This window comes from Vicugna pacos, chromosome 19, assembly GCF_048564905.1.
Source record: "Vicugna pacos chromosome 19, VicPac4, whole genome shotgun sequence".
Lineage (NCBI taxonomy): Eukaryota > Metazoa > Chordata > Mammalia > Artiodactyla > Camelidae > Vicugna > Vicugna pacos.
The window spans coordinates 35,021,646-35,040,659 of record NC_133005.1 but is presented as its reverse complement, the minus strand read 5'-3'; the positions used below and the strand labels follow the sequence as shown (position 1 = coordinate 35,040,659).

Below are 19,014 nucleotides of genomic sequence, written 5' to 3'. Positions count from 1 at the left end.
TTTGGGCCAAGCAGAGTCTCAGACCCGCCCCTGGACCTGCCACCCGGGCAAGTCCTGTGCTGTGGGAGGTTTATCTGTCATCAGGCTGTAGGTGGCAGTGACGGAGTCTTGGCGGGGCTCCTTGCCACCAGGTGTGCATTCAGGGCAGCACTGTCTGGTAGCACCTTCTGTGATGATGGGAAGGTTCCGTTGCTCTGCCCAGCAGGGGAGCAACTAGCCACGTGTGGCCTTTGAGCACTTGATCTGTGGCTTGTGTGACCGAGGACCTGGATTTTACATCGTATTGAATTACAGTTAATTTAAATACAAATAGTCACAGATGGCTGGTGAGTGTGGTATTGGACATGGAGGTGGCTCCTCCTCCTTTTCCCAAGGTGTGCAAACGTTACGTGGATTGTATGCAGACATCACTTTAGGTGGGGCATTGTTCATTTTTAATTAGTCGTTGTGGATTTATTTCATGTGTATTAGGGGAAAAACGGGTCATCCCAGAAATTAAAAATCCTTTGAGTTCATTGATATTATTGCAAGAGGTGAATGTGAAATAAACGTGAATTGGTGTTATTTTGATGGAGTATACAGTCTGCGCTCTGTATGCGAGGGTTTCTAGCTTCCACCAATCGAAATTTCACTTGTGGTTGGTTGGCTCTGGATGCGAAACCTTTGGATATGAAGGGCCCGCTGTACTCACTGTGCTCGCCATTTCTCATAAGGGACTTGAGCATCCGCGGATTCTGGTGTCCTCGGGCTCCTGGAACCATTCCCCGACGGGTACCACGGGCCGGCTGTACTTCCTTTTTGGATGTGGCAGAAGTCTGGAGGGTGGGTAGGTCAGGGAAGGGAGTTGAGGAAACAGTGAGTATTCTTGATGCTGAAGCTGTAGGGCTGAGTAAGAGCCACCCCACTGCTGTGTTCTAGCCTGGCCGTTCTGGGAGACAGAGCACGAGAGCACAGGCTTAGGGCCACCCCAGCTGACCTGGCCGCCCCGACCTGGGCACACTAGGCAGAGGGCAAGAAGGTGATTTGGGGGCAGAGAAGAGCACCCCATGGATCCCTGGGCTTCCCTGGGGGGCTACATTGGCCCCAGTGCCTTGCCTCCATCTCTCTCTTTTTGTATTTCTAGACCCTCGACCTTTCTGGCTCCAGGGAGACGCCCTCCTCCATTCTCTTAGGCTCCAACCAAGGCTCTGGTATGTTGCCCCCTGGTGGGTGAATGGTGCTGTCGCAGTCCCCGCGGGCAGAGGGGAGCCGTGTTCTCAGGGAGAACCTGAAGGCTTTAGGGCAGTGGTTGTCAAACTGTGGATCCTTAGGGATCCCTGGGGGTGCCCTGGGAGGGTCTCTGGGGGTGAGGGAGTGACTGGGCAGGGCAGCTTTCAGGCCCTCCTCCAAACGGATCAGTATTTACCTGTATTTGTTTGATTTCTTGGGTTCATCTGGACAGAGGGTTGGTTCTGTTGCCGACCTGGGGTGGGAGGAAGATGCATTTGGGTTGGGCAGTTCTTCTGCCCGCAGGGAAATGACCGCAGGAGGTGAGACAGTGTGAATGTCTTCCTGAGGCCCCAACGCCCACATTTAGTGGATGAAAAGGCTCAAGTAGCCTTGAGAGGAAGAAAAGAAAATATTTAGGTAGATGATCTTCCTGTAACAATCTTTCCGCTTGAGGAATAACCTGGTAGGCTGTTTTTGAGGACATTGTCTGTGGTTTTCCTCTTCTTCTCCTGTCTAGCCCACAGGGTCCCTTCCCTGCCCCCTCCTAAGCCCATTTTCGGGCGTTCCAGAAGGGTTCAGAGAAGGTCTGCTCACCGAGGATGGTTCTGCCGTTCAAGGTCCTTTAGCTTCAGGCTCTTTCTCTCTGCCGGATTATTCTCTTCAGCTGAGAGCCAGACATTTCCTTTCACTTCTGCACATGAAATGTGTAGAAAAAGGAGTGGCTGGTGTTCCTCGGTAGAGGGGCTGGAGGGGAATTCCCGTGTGGTTCAGGCTTGGGGATCATCAGAAGGAGCGGCACAAGCTGACTTTAGGGAGAATATGAACTTGGCATTAAATACGATTGAACCGCCTGCTGAAAAAACTCACTCTCTTCTCACTCCCCCTTCAGTCCTCTGATTGCATCTCTGAGGACAAGTTTAGTCTGGTGCTAAGATGTCTTCTGCATCCCTTTGATGTCTTCTGGTTTCTCTCTCTTTAACAAAGGCAGAGCAGGACTTGAGGCTTTAGCTGCGTGGCACCTACCTCGAATTTTCTGTTACAATTTGGTTTTCACTGTGTTGGTTTGTAGAGCTGCCTTCTGCGCGTGGCAGGTGTTACTGATTTCCTGCTTTTGGTGGTACTCTGCGAGTTTCTGTTTGACTTAAATTTAAAATGACTGTAAAATACAAGCGTGAACCCAGCCACGTGCGGGAGGATTGTGAGTGTGTCAAAATTGCAAAGGTGCGGAGGGCTCAAGTTGGGGGAATGCTGCTGCAGACAGGGGGCGCTCTTGAGGTCTCCGAGCAGCAAAGTGGACGAATGAGCATGGGAAGATTAGTGATGCCGGGGCATCTGGAATCTGTTGGGATCGGGAGGCTCGTGTGGAGGAACGCAGTGGGGAGACGCATCACATCGCAGTTGCGAGGTGAAAGGTATTACCTAGCCCAGGGGTTGGCCAACTTTCTGTAAAGGACCAGACAGTAAATATTTTAGGCTTCAAGGACCTGTACACAGTCTCTGTTAGAATGGCTCACCTCTGCTGCTGCAGGCCGAAAGCAGACACAGACAGGTGAGTGTGCCTGGGCTGCAGGGACACTGTACTGGGAAAAACGATTTGGCCCATGGCCTGTTGTTGGCTCACCCCCGACCTAAAGTGCCCTGGTGTCCAAGGGGGTAGAAAGGAAGGTTGGAGTGAGGAGGCAGGGAGCCTGGAGGATGCTGGTGACTTGGTGCTGGGTGGGCGGTGACTTAGTGCTGGGTGGGCGTCTGGTGTCTGGATCGGGGAGGAGGAAGCGGGGGAGGGGGAAGCGGCGGGGGAAGGGGGGCAGGGAGGAAGGGAAGGATCCCGAATTATCAGAAATTGGAGGAAAGAGCGATCTTCAGGCAGCGCTGCCGCCTTATCCGAGAGCGTGAGCAGCAGGAAACGGGCGGGAGGTCCCTGGAGCCGAGTCACACAGGGATCTCAATTCCCCTCCTCCAGTTTACTCACCAGAGCAGTTTGGCTGATGGTTGTGTCAAAACAGAAAGACCGACTTGTTTTCTGATTTCTCATGTGCCCAACAGCTCCTGCTAGCACGTGCTGTTTGGTGACAATGCGGGTGAAATCTAGTGGAAGAAAGTGGGCTTTATAAAGCATTGAGGTTTCTGAGCTCTTTATTGGCTTCTGGTACTAGGGTGGGAAGAGGAGGAGTCTGTTGGGAGGGAGAAGGGTTTAGTGGGGGGTCTGAGCTTCCTTGGGGTGGGCCTGGGCCTCTCCTGGTCACTTGTCTCTTCATTTTAAGGTTTTAAAGCAATGCATGCTTTAAACATACATATACAGTTGACCCTTGAACAACACGGGTTTGAACAGCACAGGTCCACTTACACGCAGATGTTTTCCCATCATAGATACAGCCCTACACCACCTGCTGTTGGTTGACTCCGTGGATGTGGATATGGAGGGCCGACCATGGGTCTTAAAGTATCCGTGGATTCTGGTAACCATAGTGGATCCTGGAACCAATCCCCTGTGCCATCCCTGCTATCAAGGGGTGACTATAGTTAGAGACAATAACATTGTCCTGGGAAAAACCATCCCCAGTGCCGGTTTCCATGGCTGTCTTTGTGCATCTGGTTCTTACCTCCTTCTTTGTAAATAATGTAAATAACATACTTCCCCATTTTCCATTTCTGGATTTTATCTGTAGCCATTGCTTGTTGACTTATGGCTTTAAAAGATGAGAGTTGGGGCCACTTCTCACCTCTACTCTCCCTCTCCCCAGACTACTTGGGTCACTACTGGCTGTACTCTCTAGGTTACCTTGGTCCAGTGAAATGGTTATTCTTTAGTTCTTGTTCTGTCAGCTAGAGACAGTATCTTTGGGCCTCTCTCTTGGTGGCCCATCTCCTCCCTCATCTCTCCTACCCCGTTATATCCAGCCTTTCTGTCTTCTCCGCTCTGACTTTCCCATCATCAAGGTAGAGGACATGCATTCTGTTCCGTAACTGCAGTTGGGTCTTCTCACTCACTCTGGGCTGTTGGCTGAGTCTAAAAGATTGAGATGTGATCATCTGTGTTTCCATGGTTGTGATCATGCGTTTGTTGCAGAGTCAAATAGTGTACTGTGTTTACATTTCCATCCTTGTGTAGCCTTAGTTTTCCTCGGAGTTCCTTCCTTCCTTCCTTCCTTCCTTTCTTTCTTTCTTTCTTTCTTTCTTTCTGTCTCTTTCTTTCTGTCTCTCTCTCTCTTTCTTTTTCTCTCTTTCTTTCTCTTTCTTCCTTCCTTTCTTTCTTCCTTTCTTTTTCTTTCTTTCTTTCTTTCTTTCTCTTTCTTTCTTTCTCTCTCTCTTTCTTTCTTTCTTTTTCTTTCTTTCTTTCTCTTTCTTTCTTTCTTCCTTCCTCTTTCTTTCTTTCTTTCTTTCTCTCTCTCTCTCTTTCTTTCTTTCTTTTTCTCTCTTTCTTTCTTTCTCTTTCTTTCTTTCTTCCTTCCTTCCTTTCTTTCTTTCTTCCTTTCTTTTTCTTTCTTTCTCTTTCTTTCTTTCTTCCTTTCTTCCTTCCTTTCTCTTTCTTTCTTTCTTTCTCTCTCTCTCTTTCTCTCTCTCTCTCTTTCTTTCTTTCTCTCTTTCTTTCTTTCTTTCTCTTTCTTCTTCCTTTCTTTCTTTCTTTCTTTCTTTCTTGCTTTCTTTCTTTCTTGCTTTCTTCCTTCCTTCCTTCCTTTCTTTCTTTCTCTCTCTCTCTCTTTCTTTCTTTCTTTCTCTCTCTCTCTTTCTTTCTCTCTCTCTTTTTTCTTTTCTTTCTTTCTTTCTCTCTCTCTTTCTTTCTTTTTCTCTCTCTCTCTCTTTCTTCTTTTCTCCTTCCTTCCTTCCTTCCTTCCTTCCTTCCTTCCTTCCTTCTGTCCTCCCTCCCTCCCGTCCTCCCTTCCCTTCCCTTTCTTTCTCCCTTCCTTCCTTCCTCCCTCTCTTCCTCCCTTCCCTTCCCTTCCCCCCTTTCTTCCTCCCTTTCTTCCTCCCTTCCTTCCTTCCTCCCTTCCTTCCTCCCTTCCTTCCTTCCTCCCTTTCTTCCTTCCTTCCTTCCTTCTGTCCTCCCTCCCTCCCGTCCTCCCTTCCCTTCCCTTTCTTTCTCCCTTCCTTCCTTCCTCTCTTCCTCCCTTCCCTTCCCTTCCTCCCTTTCTTCCTCCCTTTCTTCCTCCCTTCCTTCCTTCCTTCCTCCCTTCCTCCCTTCCTTCCTTCCTCCCTTTCTTCCTTCCTTCCTCCCTTTCTCTCTTTCCTTCCTTCCTTCCTTCCCTTTTTTGTCTTTATCATATCTTCAGTCACTCCCCTACCAAATTCTTTACCATGACAGTTATGTTATTGAGACACTTTCCCGATCACACATTTTTGACTCTTGCATTTCAGGTGTTCTTTGTTGGTGTCCTACCATCATAGCTGAGGAGTGGCCTGCTTGTTAGCTCGTCTGCAGCCCCTTCCTTAATCCTTGTCATCACATACACCTTTGTCGTCCTCTCCTCCATGTTCTGTCATCATCCTTGGCAGTAGATTAGCGATGACTTGCCCTCAGTAATCTGGATTCCTTGGGTGGAACCTTCCACTGAAGTGTGGTTCTAGTGCCTCCCCTTTTCCTGGCTGAATTAAGCTATTGGCAGAGCTAGTGCTTCTGAGAATTTTGCTTTCAAAATTCCAAGAATTTATGACTTCACATAGTTGCTTTTATGTCCTTGTACACCTTATCTCCCACCCGTAATGCCATGCCGTGTCCAGTGATCCCGTCCATGGTTTAATACGCATTTTTAAAAGCCTTCGTCTCCTGTGAATGCATTAAGTTGGAAAGTGGTGACATCAACAAAGCAGCCAACCAGTCCTAAGACCAGTAGCCTGTTGATGAGCAGAGCAGTGAGCACGCGGGGTAGTGCGGATCTCGCCCTCTGCCCGCCTCTGAGGCTGCCTGTGCTATCTCTTCAGTTAGCAACAGGTGTGACAAGCAGCCTGCCTCTGCCCCAACCACTACAGACCACCAGCCGCACCCCAACTACCCAGCCCAGAAGTGTAAGTATGACCCTGCCTCACGGGCGCTGCTGGGGGCCTCGCCCCGGCCCGCGGAAGGCTCGTGTTGTGTGTGTCTCTGTGTCTCCCTTTGTGAGCGTGTCTTCTGCTGGTCTTCTGAGCGGTGGGTCTCGCTTTGTCTGGTTCTTCTCAGCTGTGCCTCTGATGGCCGTCGGAATCCATACATAGCAGAGAGCTAGGGGCCAGAGCGTGTGGTCTGGCTTCTCGAATGGGCCTCATCCTCGCTCTTTTCACAAAGGGTCCTGGATGAACACTGATGGTCCTCTGTAGGGTGACTGGTCCTACCTGACCAGCGCCCTGTGTCCCGTCCACGGGAGGAGTTAGGCTCTGCACTTACACTCGGATGGCCAGCCTGGCTCTGGGGTGCAGATTCTGTGCCAAGCTCAGCACTGCTCCCACGTCTTCTAAGTGGCCCAGCTGGTCTCTGCCTTCACCAGAGCTGGGGACACTTCGTGCCACTTGCCTACACGGTTGTAGGCTTTTCTCTGTATGGTGATGACCATACGCTCCAGAGACCTTTTAGAGACCTGACGGTGTAGCCATCACAGATAGGGAGGAACATGTCAGAAGAGATAGATTCAGGATCCTTAAGACAATGACACCGTTGACCCCAGCTCTACCCATCACATGGTCATGGATGCAAGTGACTCAAAAGAGTTCTCTCCTGAGTCAATACAAGACTGGGGAGATCCTTATCATTCTCTTTGCTACTTATCTTCCAGAAACAGAACCTGGGGCCACACACACGCCTGCTGTATCAGCAGCTGATAAGCAAGCTCCTCCCCGAGGCGAAGATATGGTCCCTTGCTCACTCACTCTGATTATGTCTCTAAGCTTGACAGCGGATATATATAAATCAAATATTGTCACCCCACCTGAAAAAGTTATAAAAAAAGTTTTGTCCCAGTCTGTCTGAACTTGGTAAATGGTCTAAGATGTGCTGGGTTCTTGGCAACGTGCTGAGAGGCCTCTTAGCTGAGCCGCAGGGCTGGGCTGTTTCAAGTTCGACAGACACCTCATTTGGCTCTTCCTTCAGTTTCCTTGTATCTTAGCCAAGTTGGAGGTCCTTGTGATGCCTGCGTCCTTAAAGCTCCTTTAGGTCTTAGTCTGGTTCTGCGTCCTTCAGTGACCCTTAAGCTTGTCCTTACTGGGACCCAGCGGGTCTTGACCACTAAGCCCAGCTGGGCTTCGCCAGTCTGGTCCTCACCCCTCCCCTTTGGTGGTCCTCTCCTTTGGGTCATTTGATTGTAAGTCTGTTTTTCGCGGTGCCTGTAGACTGATTAAAGAAACCCACTCACAGAAGTAAGTAGATTGAATGCCAGCTTTCGGTGCCTTTTTTAGTGGCCAAGGTGGACCCAGGTGCATGGGGTGCTGGGTGTCTGGTCATGTAACAAGGGTGCACGGTTCCAGGTACCACACGAGGAGTGTCTTCCTCGATAATTTAGTACCTTTTCCACTCATCTTTATTCTCTCCAAGCATGATGCCCTACTGTGCTCCAACCAGCTGTTGTTAAATCTCCTCAAAACACCAAAATAAGTTGTTCTGCCTCGGTCCTTCGCAGACGCACAAATCCAGGGTGGTAGGCGGTGGCAGGACTCTGATCGTCTGTGTTGGGTGGAGTCATGGGCGGGGGGAGGTGGCTTCCAGGGGAGCAGGTGCAGATGGAGTTGGGGGATGCTTACGATCGCTGGAGGCGGGCTGGAGTGCTAACCGTCCCTTCCCGTTGCCTTCCCTCCCCAGACCATTCCCGGAGCAGTAAGTCCAGTTGCTGGAGCGGCAGCGATGAGAAACGAGGGTCCACCCGTTCTGAGCACAACACCAGCGCCAGCTCGAAGAGCCTCATCCCGAAAGAGTCTCGGCTGGACACCTTCTGGGACTAGGGACAAACTGGGACAAAAGCCACCCACCCCATGGAGGAAAAAAAAACCAGACACCAGGAAAACAGAAGACAGCAAAGAAATGTGAGACAGGAGAACAGCCGGCTTCAGGCTGGAGGGTGCCAGCCGTTCGGACTTGGCCTGGGCACCTGGACCGAAGGGCCGCCCACACTACGTCACGTCCAGCATTAGCCTTGACTGAGGAACTGTTCGACCCACGTGAAACCTATGCTTCAGATGTAAATAATGTATAATCTGTGGATGTCATCGAGCCTAGAGTACCTTCCCCTTTTTATATTTGTATTGACTTTAACTTATAAAAAAAATGAGAAAAACAATTAAAAAAATACACCCAACAACAAAAAGAATGGATGTTGGAGAAGGGACGTCTGCCAGCCCATCTGTTACCGTGTATGGAGAGGGCATGGGGATGGCTGTGGCACGCGGGTCCCCATCCTGGGACGCCCGGGGGTTAGGTTAGCCAGCCGCTTCCATTCACACGTCTGTACCCAGCACAGTAGGACCCGGAGTTCCCAGCACAGGTGCTGTGTGGTCATGGCCACATCCCACCCAGCCCTTGGCCCCTCTCAAATACTACGTTACTGTGTTATCAAAGGCAAGCTCTCTGGACCAGAAGGACACATGGAGGAGCTCGTTTATTTTGTGTGATTTCCGTGATGACTCTACTTGTAGAAAAGGGAAAAAAAAGAAAGAAAAAAAAAAAAGCCAACGTCCTTGTTTACAGAAGATCAAATAGAAACAAGGCCGGCTCAGCTCAGTGGCCGAAGCAAAGAACATACAAAACGTGTTAAGAGTCAGAAGCTCTGAAACACAGAGAAATCTTTCCTTTGCTTTGTGGTTCCTTTCAACACACTCACACCCACTTGGTAAGAGATGGCCTTGCTTCTCGGAGGCAAGACCCCAAAGGCAAGACGCACGCAGAGGACATTTGAGTCTGGGATGAAGCATGTATGTATTATTTATACGATGGAATTCCACGTTTTTATGTAAGCATGACACAGAGGCAGTGTGAGAGGGAGCAGGCACCGCCCTGCTGTCTGTTACACTACGTAGTACCATTTTGTATGTTGTGTAAAACAAGAAGCTTTGAACAAAGCAAAACAGGTGATGTATGTATATGAGAAAAATTAATTGTACGATATCATTCCAGTACCTTTTGTTGTACATTTTAGTCTCGTTTACTTTCTCTTCACTGTTGATAAGAGGATCCTGGATGTACAGTTTCCAGCTAGTTCCCCATATTAGAGAAAAAATAAAAAAGAGTATTAGAGGAAAATGGGAGAGAAAGAACGTTTGTGAATTGCAGTTGTCAAAACAAAACAAAAAAAATAGCCTAGCTGGCCTTATTTGTGAAGCATAATTGCTTTTAGCATATGGAAGTATTTTTTCACATTTTCTTTGTATAAAATTTGTATTAAACTTAAATATCTTTTTTGATGATGGTGTTTCTTTGTGACTGAGCCAGTGAACTCACACGGTATGCTCTTTTGGGTTCCCCCCACCCCCAATTTTTTCAGATTCTTCACCTTTTTTTAATTAAACTGTTTTGGAAAAATGGCTTGGTTGTCCTCGAATTTGCAGTTTTCCCTTTGGTCCGGATGGCTGCGTCAGGTTTGCACGACCAAACACAGGAGACGGGGCCACGAGGGGTCGGGCACCTCTCCTTGGGTGGTGGGCACGTTGTGAATAAGGGCCCTCGGTGGGCGCTTTTCCTGGGAAGTCCATTTCCTTGGAATTTACTGACAGGCAGAAACAGAAGGGCAACCCTGGATCAGTCTTGGGGAAACAGCGGGAGGGGAAGGCATTTTCTTTCTGTGGCCAGGAGGGTGGCCTGCGCTGATAGAGGGTGACCAGGCACACCCTGGTCATTCCATCTTCATGTGTCATCTAATGATTTTCATCATTTTTTGATGATGTTTCAACCATTTAGACATGTAAACACTATTCTCAGCTCAGGGCTGGACAAAAGCAGGGCAGGAACTGGGTTTGGCCTGTAGGCCATTGCTGAGCAGAGCTGGGAAAGGAACAAAATGGGGATCTTACAAGAGCTCCTTTGTTCCTCTTTGCAGGGGGAGGGAGCATCCTGTCATGTGGAAGGTGGCAGTGCAGGTCACAGCCCCCCGTTGACAGACATTCAGGTGGCCTGCAGACACCAGCCACGGCGAACAGACCTGTAGGACCCTCGTGTGCGAGTCGTGGGCTATATGAGGGACCCATGAGTGTCATCCCAAGTGACTGCACCTGGGGCTCAGTGAGCGGCCAGGTAAGAAAGGAAGGACTTGGAGGTTCCAGACAGAGCAGCCTTACCCCTGAGTTTAGTCTGGGTCAAGTATTCTCAGATGCCCAGTGACTCTGGATCTGTGAATGAGGAGGAGAATGAGGACACCATGCAGTCTGCCCAGGTCCTTGTTCCCTTCTCTTAGTGATGGGCGGGCCCAGGGCAGGGCGGGGCTGGCACAGCCAGGGGGGTGGGTCCTTCAATACAAAGGGGTAGCCTTTAATATAATCAGACTATCGCCACCTGGTGGCCCCTGTTTAGAACTGCAGCCCCCAGGGACGGAGCTGGACCAAGGGGAACTGGTGGAGGTTTATTCTGGCAACAGCTGCTTACTAAGCATCTGTGTGAACCAGGCGCTGGGGACACAGCCTCTGTCCTCATCCATCAGACACTCTCACTGGAAAGCAGTCTCGTGCATATGATAGAATCCTAAGTGGAACAGACTGGTCAAGATAAATAAGCAAAGTGCGTAGGGGAGGTAGATGGTGGGATAGGGGATGGCCTCTTGGAGGAGCTGGCTTTTGAAACCTGAAGGTGGTGGGTTGGGGTAGGAAATTTGGTTTATTATTTTTTTTAATGGAGGTACCGGGGATTGAACCCAGGACCTTGTGCATGCTAAGCACACACTCTACCACTGAGCTCTACTGTCCCCCTCAGGGCAGTGGTTCTTAATGCTGGCTGACTGTTAGGAGCACCTGGGAAGATTTAAAACAAAAGACCAATAAGTGTTCAGACGTCACCCTCCCCCAGATAATGACATCTGACGCTCTGGGGTGGGGCTTGGGCTTCTGTACTTCACAAAGCTCCTCAGATGGTCCTGATGGGCGGCCAGAGCTCAGAGCCACTAACCTGGTTGGAAGAACAGCTCAGGTAGAAGGAAGAGCAAATATAAAAGGCCTGAAGGTGGGGGGCCTGGCCTCTTCCAGGAAGAGGAGGAAGGCCAGTGAGGCCAGAATGGAGGGATTCGGGGTGGGGTGGGCCTGATGAGATCAGAGAGGGAGACAGGTCAGGGGTCCAGCTATGCTCCCACAGGATACTGGAAGCCAGGGTGGTGTTTTTGTTTTTGTTTTTAACAGCTTTACTGAGATAGAATTTATATACTATAAATCTATCCATTTAAAGTGTATAATCCAATGATTTTTGGTATGTTACATTATTAATTTTTAAAAATGGTAAAATGTATGTGACAAAATTTGCCCTTTTAATCATTTTTAAGTGTATAATTCAGAGGCATTAATCAGAGTTGTGTTTTGAACACATAAGTGTTTCTTTACTTCAGCATTCACAGACCACCTTCATATCGGGGTACATCAGGACACCACCTATATTATTACTTACTTTCTTTAATCCAGTGAAACAAAAGTCACTCATATTACTTCTAGCGTCACTGGTGTAGGTACGTTGTCCTGCATGCTGAGCTGTGCTGAGGGATTTCCATGCTGGAATCTTCCGGTCTTCATGATAACTCCACGAAGCAGGCACTAATCAGAGTCCCACTCTTCAGATGAGGAAAGTGATTTGCCGAAGGCCGCACAACAGGTCCATGCCAGGGGCAGGGTGCAGACCAGTCTGCCTGACACTGCCCCAGAGTGTGGCAATGTGGTAAGTTTACAAAATGCCTTCCTGGGTACCTTCTCCCTGACTCCTCTCAACTGCCCATGGGGGTGGATATTAATCCACTGTTTGTACAGGTTGGGAAACTGAAACTTGATGTTTAAATGTATTTAGAGCGGGATCAGGTTTTTAGTGGCAAACAACAGAATCCACTCTAGGTAGTTTGAGCAGGAAAGGAATTTATTAAAGGATATGAAGTGACTCCCTGATCTCTGGGAGGGAGGGCTGGAGAGACGGCCATGAAGCAGTATCCAAATTACATTGCAAGAACTTCTGTCACCTTCTGTTACCCCTGGGCCCAGACACTGCAGCTCTCACTAGGGATGCTTGGAGTTCAACCGCCTTCTTGCTAGGTTGAATTTCACACATCAGAATCCATCTCTATTGCTTTCACCTGTGGGTGTATCGGGACTGGCAAAGCCTCGGTTCCACATGTGTATCTGATCGACTAAGTCCAGGTATCATTTGGGTGTATTTGATTGGCTGAGCCTAGGTCATCTGGGTATATCTGATTGGTTGAGCCAAGGTCACATGCTTACAGTCTAACTGCAAGGGAAGCTGGGAAAGTGAGATTCAGGCTGCTTCCGGTGCAGATTTGTAAGGTGGGAAACTGTCCAAACAAAAGGCCTTGCGTTGACAAAAACGACAGGCACCCACCGCAGAATTGTCCAAAGTCTCTCTCAGGTGAGTTTTCCAGAGCAGGCTTCTCCCAGCTAGTTAAAACAGGAGGGTTTAGTAAGCCAACTGGTCTGTACTCTGTACTGTGGCAACTGGGCTAGGCTGGGACTACATTTCCCCGAATCCATTTCCAAATGGTTCCTAGTTAGAACTGACCAAGAGAGCAACTCTGGTGGGATTCTGAAGGCAAAAGGGAGGCGGCAGCCTCTACTCTTGCAGGGTCGCTGCGGTCTGATGTGTCAGACAGCTGCAGGCGTGCCAGCAGGCACCGGCGCGCCCTTGCCGTCCTCGGGGCTGCGTCCAGGTCTTTCTCCTGACTCGGGGGCATTAGCCCCTGGCCTGTCACCGGATGCTCGGCTGCAGAGGTAATGGTTCCCCCTCCGTTTCTCTACTGGTGCCCCTCGGCAGCCTCACTTTGGCGGCTCGAAGCACCTCACGGCCTCTCAGATTGCCTGGTTGGTGGCTCCGAAAGTCCACTTTCAGACCTCACTTCCCTACCTCCTCCCACAGCTATTGTAGAAGGTCTAATTCTCATCATAAATTACTTACCTCAAACACGTGGGTCGGATCTAGCTGCTTTCCTGATTGGGTGTGACTGACGTATTATGAGTATTTACAGAATCACAAGGAGCACTGAGGAAGCCACACAGCAGGACTGGGCACCTGGGGAGCCACTGTTGCCGCGGGCTTCTAAACCGGTATTTTCCAAACAATGGGTCACGGCATGGGTTTAGTGGATTGCGTCTTGTAAAAAGACAAGAGGATAGGATGGAAAATAACTATGATGTGTCACAGTCTTCTGGGTCGGCATCGCTTTGTGAAACATGTTTTATTCACACTCACACAATATACACACCTGTATTTATATGCACACATGTATATGTCTATGTTATACTGGGTCTTGATGTAATCTGCATTTCTTTTTGTAGAGGGACCAAAAAGGGGGCTTACAAACAAAATGTATTGCTCATGTCTGAATGCGTTTAGTGCTGGCAAAGGATCTGCGAGGGGGGCTCTCTTGTCACCCTCACATTTTGCAGCTGAGAGAGCTGAGGTTCGGGAAGGGGAAGTTCCCTGAACATGCAGTAAAAGAAAGAGCTGGGATTTGACCCAAGGCCCACGTCTCAACCATCATGCTCTCCCTCCTCTCCAGACAGCGCTGTGCGTGGTCGTGAGGATGGAACAAGTGAGGGCAGGTCAAGGGCTTAGCCCAGCGCCTGGGACGCAGTAGGCGGTTAGTAAATGTTAGAAGCTGGGCTTGTGTTTGCTGCGCCTCATTCAACCACACCAGGTGGCCAGTAGGATGCAAGGGCTGAGAGAGCGAGAAGGGCTGTGCCTCTGGTCCTAATACCTGTGGACTGGGGTGGGGGCCGCACAGGCCAAGAGACACCCCCTCCCCTACAGCCAGAGCTCACCAAACACTCATTTTTGTCTGGATATAAACGTATGGATATAAAAATAAATCTCAACATTTTTTCAAACAATTTAAACTATCTTTACAATGGTATTATTCAATATTCGAGCAGCTAACTTTTAACGTTGGGCTGAGTGCAGGAAGAAGTGTTTCCCCACCCCTGAGCTTGCCGGTTACTCTTAAGGCCATCATGCTGTTCTCTGCTGGGATCCCCCTCGTGGCCACAGCAGGTCAATTAATCCTTAATTCCCGGGCCTGAATACATCCTTGATGGCGCTGCCATTTCAGGGAAGCAATCCCCAAAGTGAGGCCATGGCCTGTTGGAGATGCTTCCGGAGTCCTTGCAGTGTTGTTTCCTGGCCTGACTTCAGGTGGCACCTGTGGGCAGCTGGGGCCAGCGGCGGGATCGCACTGCCCTCTTGTGGCCACCAGCAAGCATAGCCTCACCGGCGCTGGGCTGGTATTGTCACCAGGGCTGACAGTGCTCTGGGAAGAACGGTTGGTTGAGGGCTCTCAACTCAGATTCTCCTTTACCCAGAATGAACTACAAATCCAGGCAACATCCTTGAAGCATCTCAAAATCATTGTGAGTGGAAGAAGCCAGGCCCCGGATGGGACACCTTATAGGAGCCTGTATATCAGGCCAAACTATCTGGGCAACAGAAATCGAGACAGTGGCGCAGTGTGGGTAGAGGCTGAGACACTATCTGCCCTCCACCCCTTTTGGGGGCCTGGAGGACCCCAAAGCAATGGGTGATGGGATTTCTCATGAACTCGAAGATATTTTCTAGTTCTGTTTTACAGTCCACACACAGTTCACTGCACAAAGCTCAAGTGTGTATAGTGGTGTATTTTCACACGTGATTACACTTGGGTAACCACCATCCAGATCTTTCTCATCATCCGGGTCTGAGCTCAGATGTCCCCTCCTTGGAGGTGACCAGCCCACCCATAGTGCTCCGCCGCTGTTCCGATGACACTGCATCACCTCAGGGTCTCCGCTGGACTCCAGCCATTGTCTGGGGAGAAGGCAGTCTCTGTTGGTGACAGAGAAAGGCCATGTGGTGTATTCTGAGAGTCAGAATCTCACCAAACCCAAAACCCCACAGCATTCACTCCTGGACAAGCCCAGGGGCCCATTTTGGACCCTGGATGTTTCACTGGACAGATGCTGTGGTCTTGTCTGAAGGATGTTCTCAGGACCCCCTTTGAAGCTGGCTGACTTAGGCCTCCAAGGATGTCCACTTTCCCCTTCCCGCTGATGGTCCCATGGCCCCCTCTCTTCTGACCCCAGAGTGGCTCTCGGGAGGGGACTTGGGTTGTGGCTCAGGCGGGAAAGCAGTCCTGGGACTGGGGTGTGGAAAGAAAGTGCTCCTGCCTGCGCACCTCCTGCCCATCTTCCGAAAGACGAGGACGGGAGTGGCAGAGTCTGCATCTCATGGGTCCTTTGCCTGCTTGGTTCCCAGGCTTGGGCAGCCTCATCCGTTTTCACCCCTGCTTCCCGAAGTCGACAAGAGCCCTGGTGGGTGGGAGAACTTTGCTTTACTGGAGCGGAGGAATCGATGTAGCATAGCTGCCCTGAAACTTGATAGGGTCCCCCGATGAGAACCACCAAGACCCCACTGCTGGCAATGGTGACTCAGTGGGGGTGAGGCTTCCTGGGATGAAGCAAGAACAAGTCCTGTGATTTCCAGACGAATCTTCCTCGGCCTTTGCACAGGCACCATGAGGCCTGGGGGCAAAGGGTGAGTGTTGCCATTTGGGGGAAACTAGCTAGAAACAAGTCTCCAAGGGCAATGGACTATTGACAGAGAAGTTTCCAGAACTGACATCTGACCTTTAAGATGTTTTTACTGTAAACCATTTGCAAAGTTCAAAATATGAATAAGGCCTTCTCCCACTTGTCATCCATGTGTCTGATAGTCCTCGGTGGGCCACTGCTTTTACTGTCCCATATATCCTCCCCATATTTCCTTTTGCAAATACTTCTCATTTTTTCCTCCATTTTTACACAAAAGTTGGCCTGTGCCATATGTTCTTCTACAACTGTTCTTTTGCACTTAGTGTTATGTTTAGATCTTTCCAAATTCATCCACAGGGACTGGCCTTGTTCCTTTTTGTGGCTGTGTAATATTTCACTCTGTGGGCATATTGTCATTTAAATAGTCCACTACTGATGGGTATTTGGGTGGTTTTCATTTTTTTGATTACAAACAGTGTTGTAGAAAGTAGCTCTGTACAGAAATTTCTTACCTACGTAAATGTATGGGTTGATAACTTCTCAGAATTGCTGGGTCAAACTTACAAATTGGATTAATATTGCCAACTTTACCTTCTTAGAAGTTATGCCAATTGCAGCTGCCATTAGCAATGCAGGAAGGGGCCACGGCTCCACCAGTACTGAGTCATGAAGCTTTCAGATTTGGTCAACCTAATGTGAAAAACTGTATTTCAGTGTATTTGCATTTCTCTTATTATGAGTGAGATTATGCATCTTTTTATGAGTTTAAGAACCAGTTGTATGTTTAAAAAATATAAAATGTCTGTTCACGGCCTTCATCCACTTTCTATCTGGTTGTTGGCCTATTGTTTATTTCTAATAGCTCTTTATATATTAGGAGGATTAACTTTTGCTCTTGTCTGTGATTTGAATTTCAATTTGACTTTTGTCTTTACCTATGTTTCTATAAGTTTTTTTAAGGTGGTCAAATTTATCAATTTTTTTTGCAAGGACAATGTCTTATTCAAATTTGTGTCTGTTGTGCCTGGGACACTGCCAGTGCATTGTAGATGCTCAATTAGTATCTGATGAACAATGCTCACTTCAGTAGTTGGTAACATGAGTGATGGATTTCCTGAGTAGAAATCTGAGCCCATGTGACATAATACTACTACTAACACTATTTATTATGTGCTATATAAGTTGAGATATTTTTGGCTGCAAATAACTAAGGAAGAACCAATTCAAAATATTTAAACCATAGGGACATTTGTTAACTCGCATAATAAATATAACCTATCTTTCCTAAGCAATTATCCTTTTAAGAATTAAGCAATGCCTTATCAATGGAAATCTTTGTTGAATTACTCACTTCACAGCTTCTACTCCAAGTATATGGATTATTGCCTGCGAAAAAAGCCAAATTATAGGAAACAGAGTCCAGGGGTACAGAGAGAGAGACTGAATTAAAAAAAATTTAAAGACACTTGAATTCTGCATTTGGGGTGGTGGTGATAAGGGGAAGGTCTGAGTTCACACATTTCCTGAACCTTTCAGTCAAGTAAGCCAAAGACTTCTGTTTTTTAAGTTGCATTGATTGTATTTATGTCATTTGCAATGGAAAAAATCCGAATGGTAGCTCTCTGACTTCTAAATCCCTTGATAGGTGAATACCTTTAGCCCCAGAGGCTGACCTGAAGACGTCTTTGGTTCTCTATCCTTCTGCTGAGCTGGCCGGGAAATCTGGAATCATGCTTAGACTTCTGGGAGGCCAAGGGATTTTGTTTCCAAGTGCTGCATAGTCCAGTTATTCTACTTCTAAGAGTGTTCTAGAGACTGCAAGATACTGCTGGGCAAATGGTGAAGGCAAGCATCCTGGGGCCACTAAATCTTAGCCACCCATCTACCCATCTATTTATCCATCCATCCATCCATCATCCGACGTTCATTAATTGCAGTCTCTGTTACAGGATGAGAAAGACTGTCCTTGCCCACTGGCAGCCGTGAGTGATCTAGAATTGAGAATAAAACACTTACCTTACAGGCTGTGTACTGTCGGAACCAGCCTTCGACATTTAGTCAACACAACAGAAAAGTAGTTGGCCGCCTAGACAGTTAATTTCAGGATTAAGGGGCAGGTCTATTTCACCCCACCCCAAACCTCTTCCTGTGTGAACAGCTGACAGCACACTATTAGTGCCTCTAATGGAAGCCCATTGAAGTAAAACTTCTTTTTTATGAGTAATTTACTCTTTGTCAAACTCTAAACAGAATTCTTCCTGACAGCAGGTTTTGATGGTGACAGGAAGGGAGGGCTGGATAGAGTGTGATTACAAGTAGGTGCCTGAGACGCAGGGGTACCAAACAACGGGGAGACAGGATCCAGTAGTGTTCAGATCGCTGACTCCCCAAATGGCTCTGCTCCAGTCTCTTTCTCCACTCCAGCCAGCAGCCAATTCATCCAGTTAAACTCCTCCACTCATTCTGGAAGAAATCTACGTTGGCAGATAATAGTAAGGCTGACCTGGATATTTTAGGCAACTTTAGGGATTCTTTATCTCCATTTAACCATCCATCCATCTAACCATTACATCTTTCTCGCATCCACATATCCAACCATCACAGTATTACTATTCATCACCCATCACCCATCAATCATTCCATCCAACTACCCATTCAAACTTCCATCCATTCATTTACCCACTCACTCACCCACTTAACTATCTATCCATCTTTCCATAAAACCATGCAACTATTCATTCATCCAAACAACAATCCATCCATTTATTTCACCATAAAACCATTCGGTCATCAATTCAGTCATCCACCCAATCATCCATCACTCATAATCTATACAGCCATCCATCTGGTCATCCCAACAGTTATCCATCCATTTATTCATCCATTTTCCAATCACCTAGCTAGTCAACTACCTTCAACTCACTCAAGCATCCAATCACCTAACCAACCATCCATCCATCCACCCACCCATTTAACCATGCATTCATCCATTTGTCCAAATGTCCATTCACCCAGCCAATTACCCATCTGACGATGATTCCAATTATACTTTCATCCTTCCTTCTACCTCATCTATAATGGGATTCCAATTTATGTCAGCATCTACTCTGTGGACTGATTCCAAGAACAGTACTCCGTGCTTGATTCTGAGGAAACAGAGAT

General features: G+C 48.2%; 1 protein-coding gene and 1 long non-coding RNA gene across 17 annotated transcripts in view; one reads left to right on the top strand and one right to left on the bottom strand.

The window, feature by feature from the left end:
- On the bottom strand, positions 1 to 2,961 carry LOC140687449 (uncharacterized). Its single transcript, XR_012061784.1, has 3 exons — positions 1,804 to 2,961; positions 1,406 to 1,462; positions 1 to 815 (listed from the first exon to the last, which is right to left on the bottom strand). It is a non-coding gene; the product is annotated as an uncharacterized lncRNA (long non-coding RNA).
- The window catches only part of ZMYND8 (zinc finger MYND-type containing 8), a 108,488-nt gene extending 98,804 nt beyond the window's left edge, over positions 1 to 9,684 (top strand). For 6 of the 16 annotated variants that reach the window (XM_006202447.4, XM_006202442.4, XM_006202439.4 and 3 more), the window contains 3 exons: positions 1,124 to 1,190; positions 6,127 to 6,210; positions 7,970 to 9,684. In XM_006202447.4, the coding sequence (XP_006202509.1) occupies positions 1,124 to 1,190; positions 6,127 to 6,210; positions 7,970 to 8,109 (291 nt within the window). In that variant the 3' untranslated portion in view covers positions 8,110 to 9,684. Of the gene's footprint in view, positions 1 to 1,123; positions 1,191 to 3,576; positions 3,666 to 6,126; positions 6,211 to 7,969 lie in introns of all 16 variants that reach the window. The other 10 variants (XM_006202451.4, XM_006202445.4, XM_006202448.4 and 7 more) reach the window with 4 other exon arrangements.
- Positions 9,685 to 19,014: the final 9,330 nt, after the last annotated feature.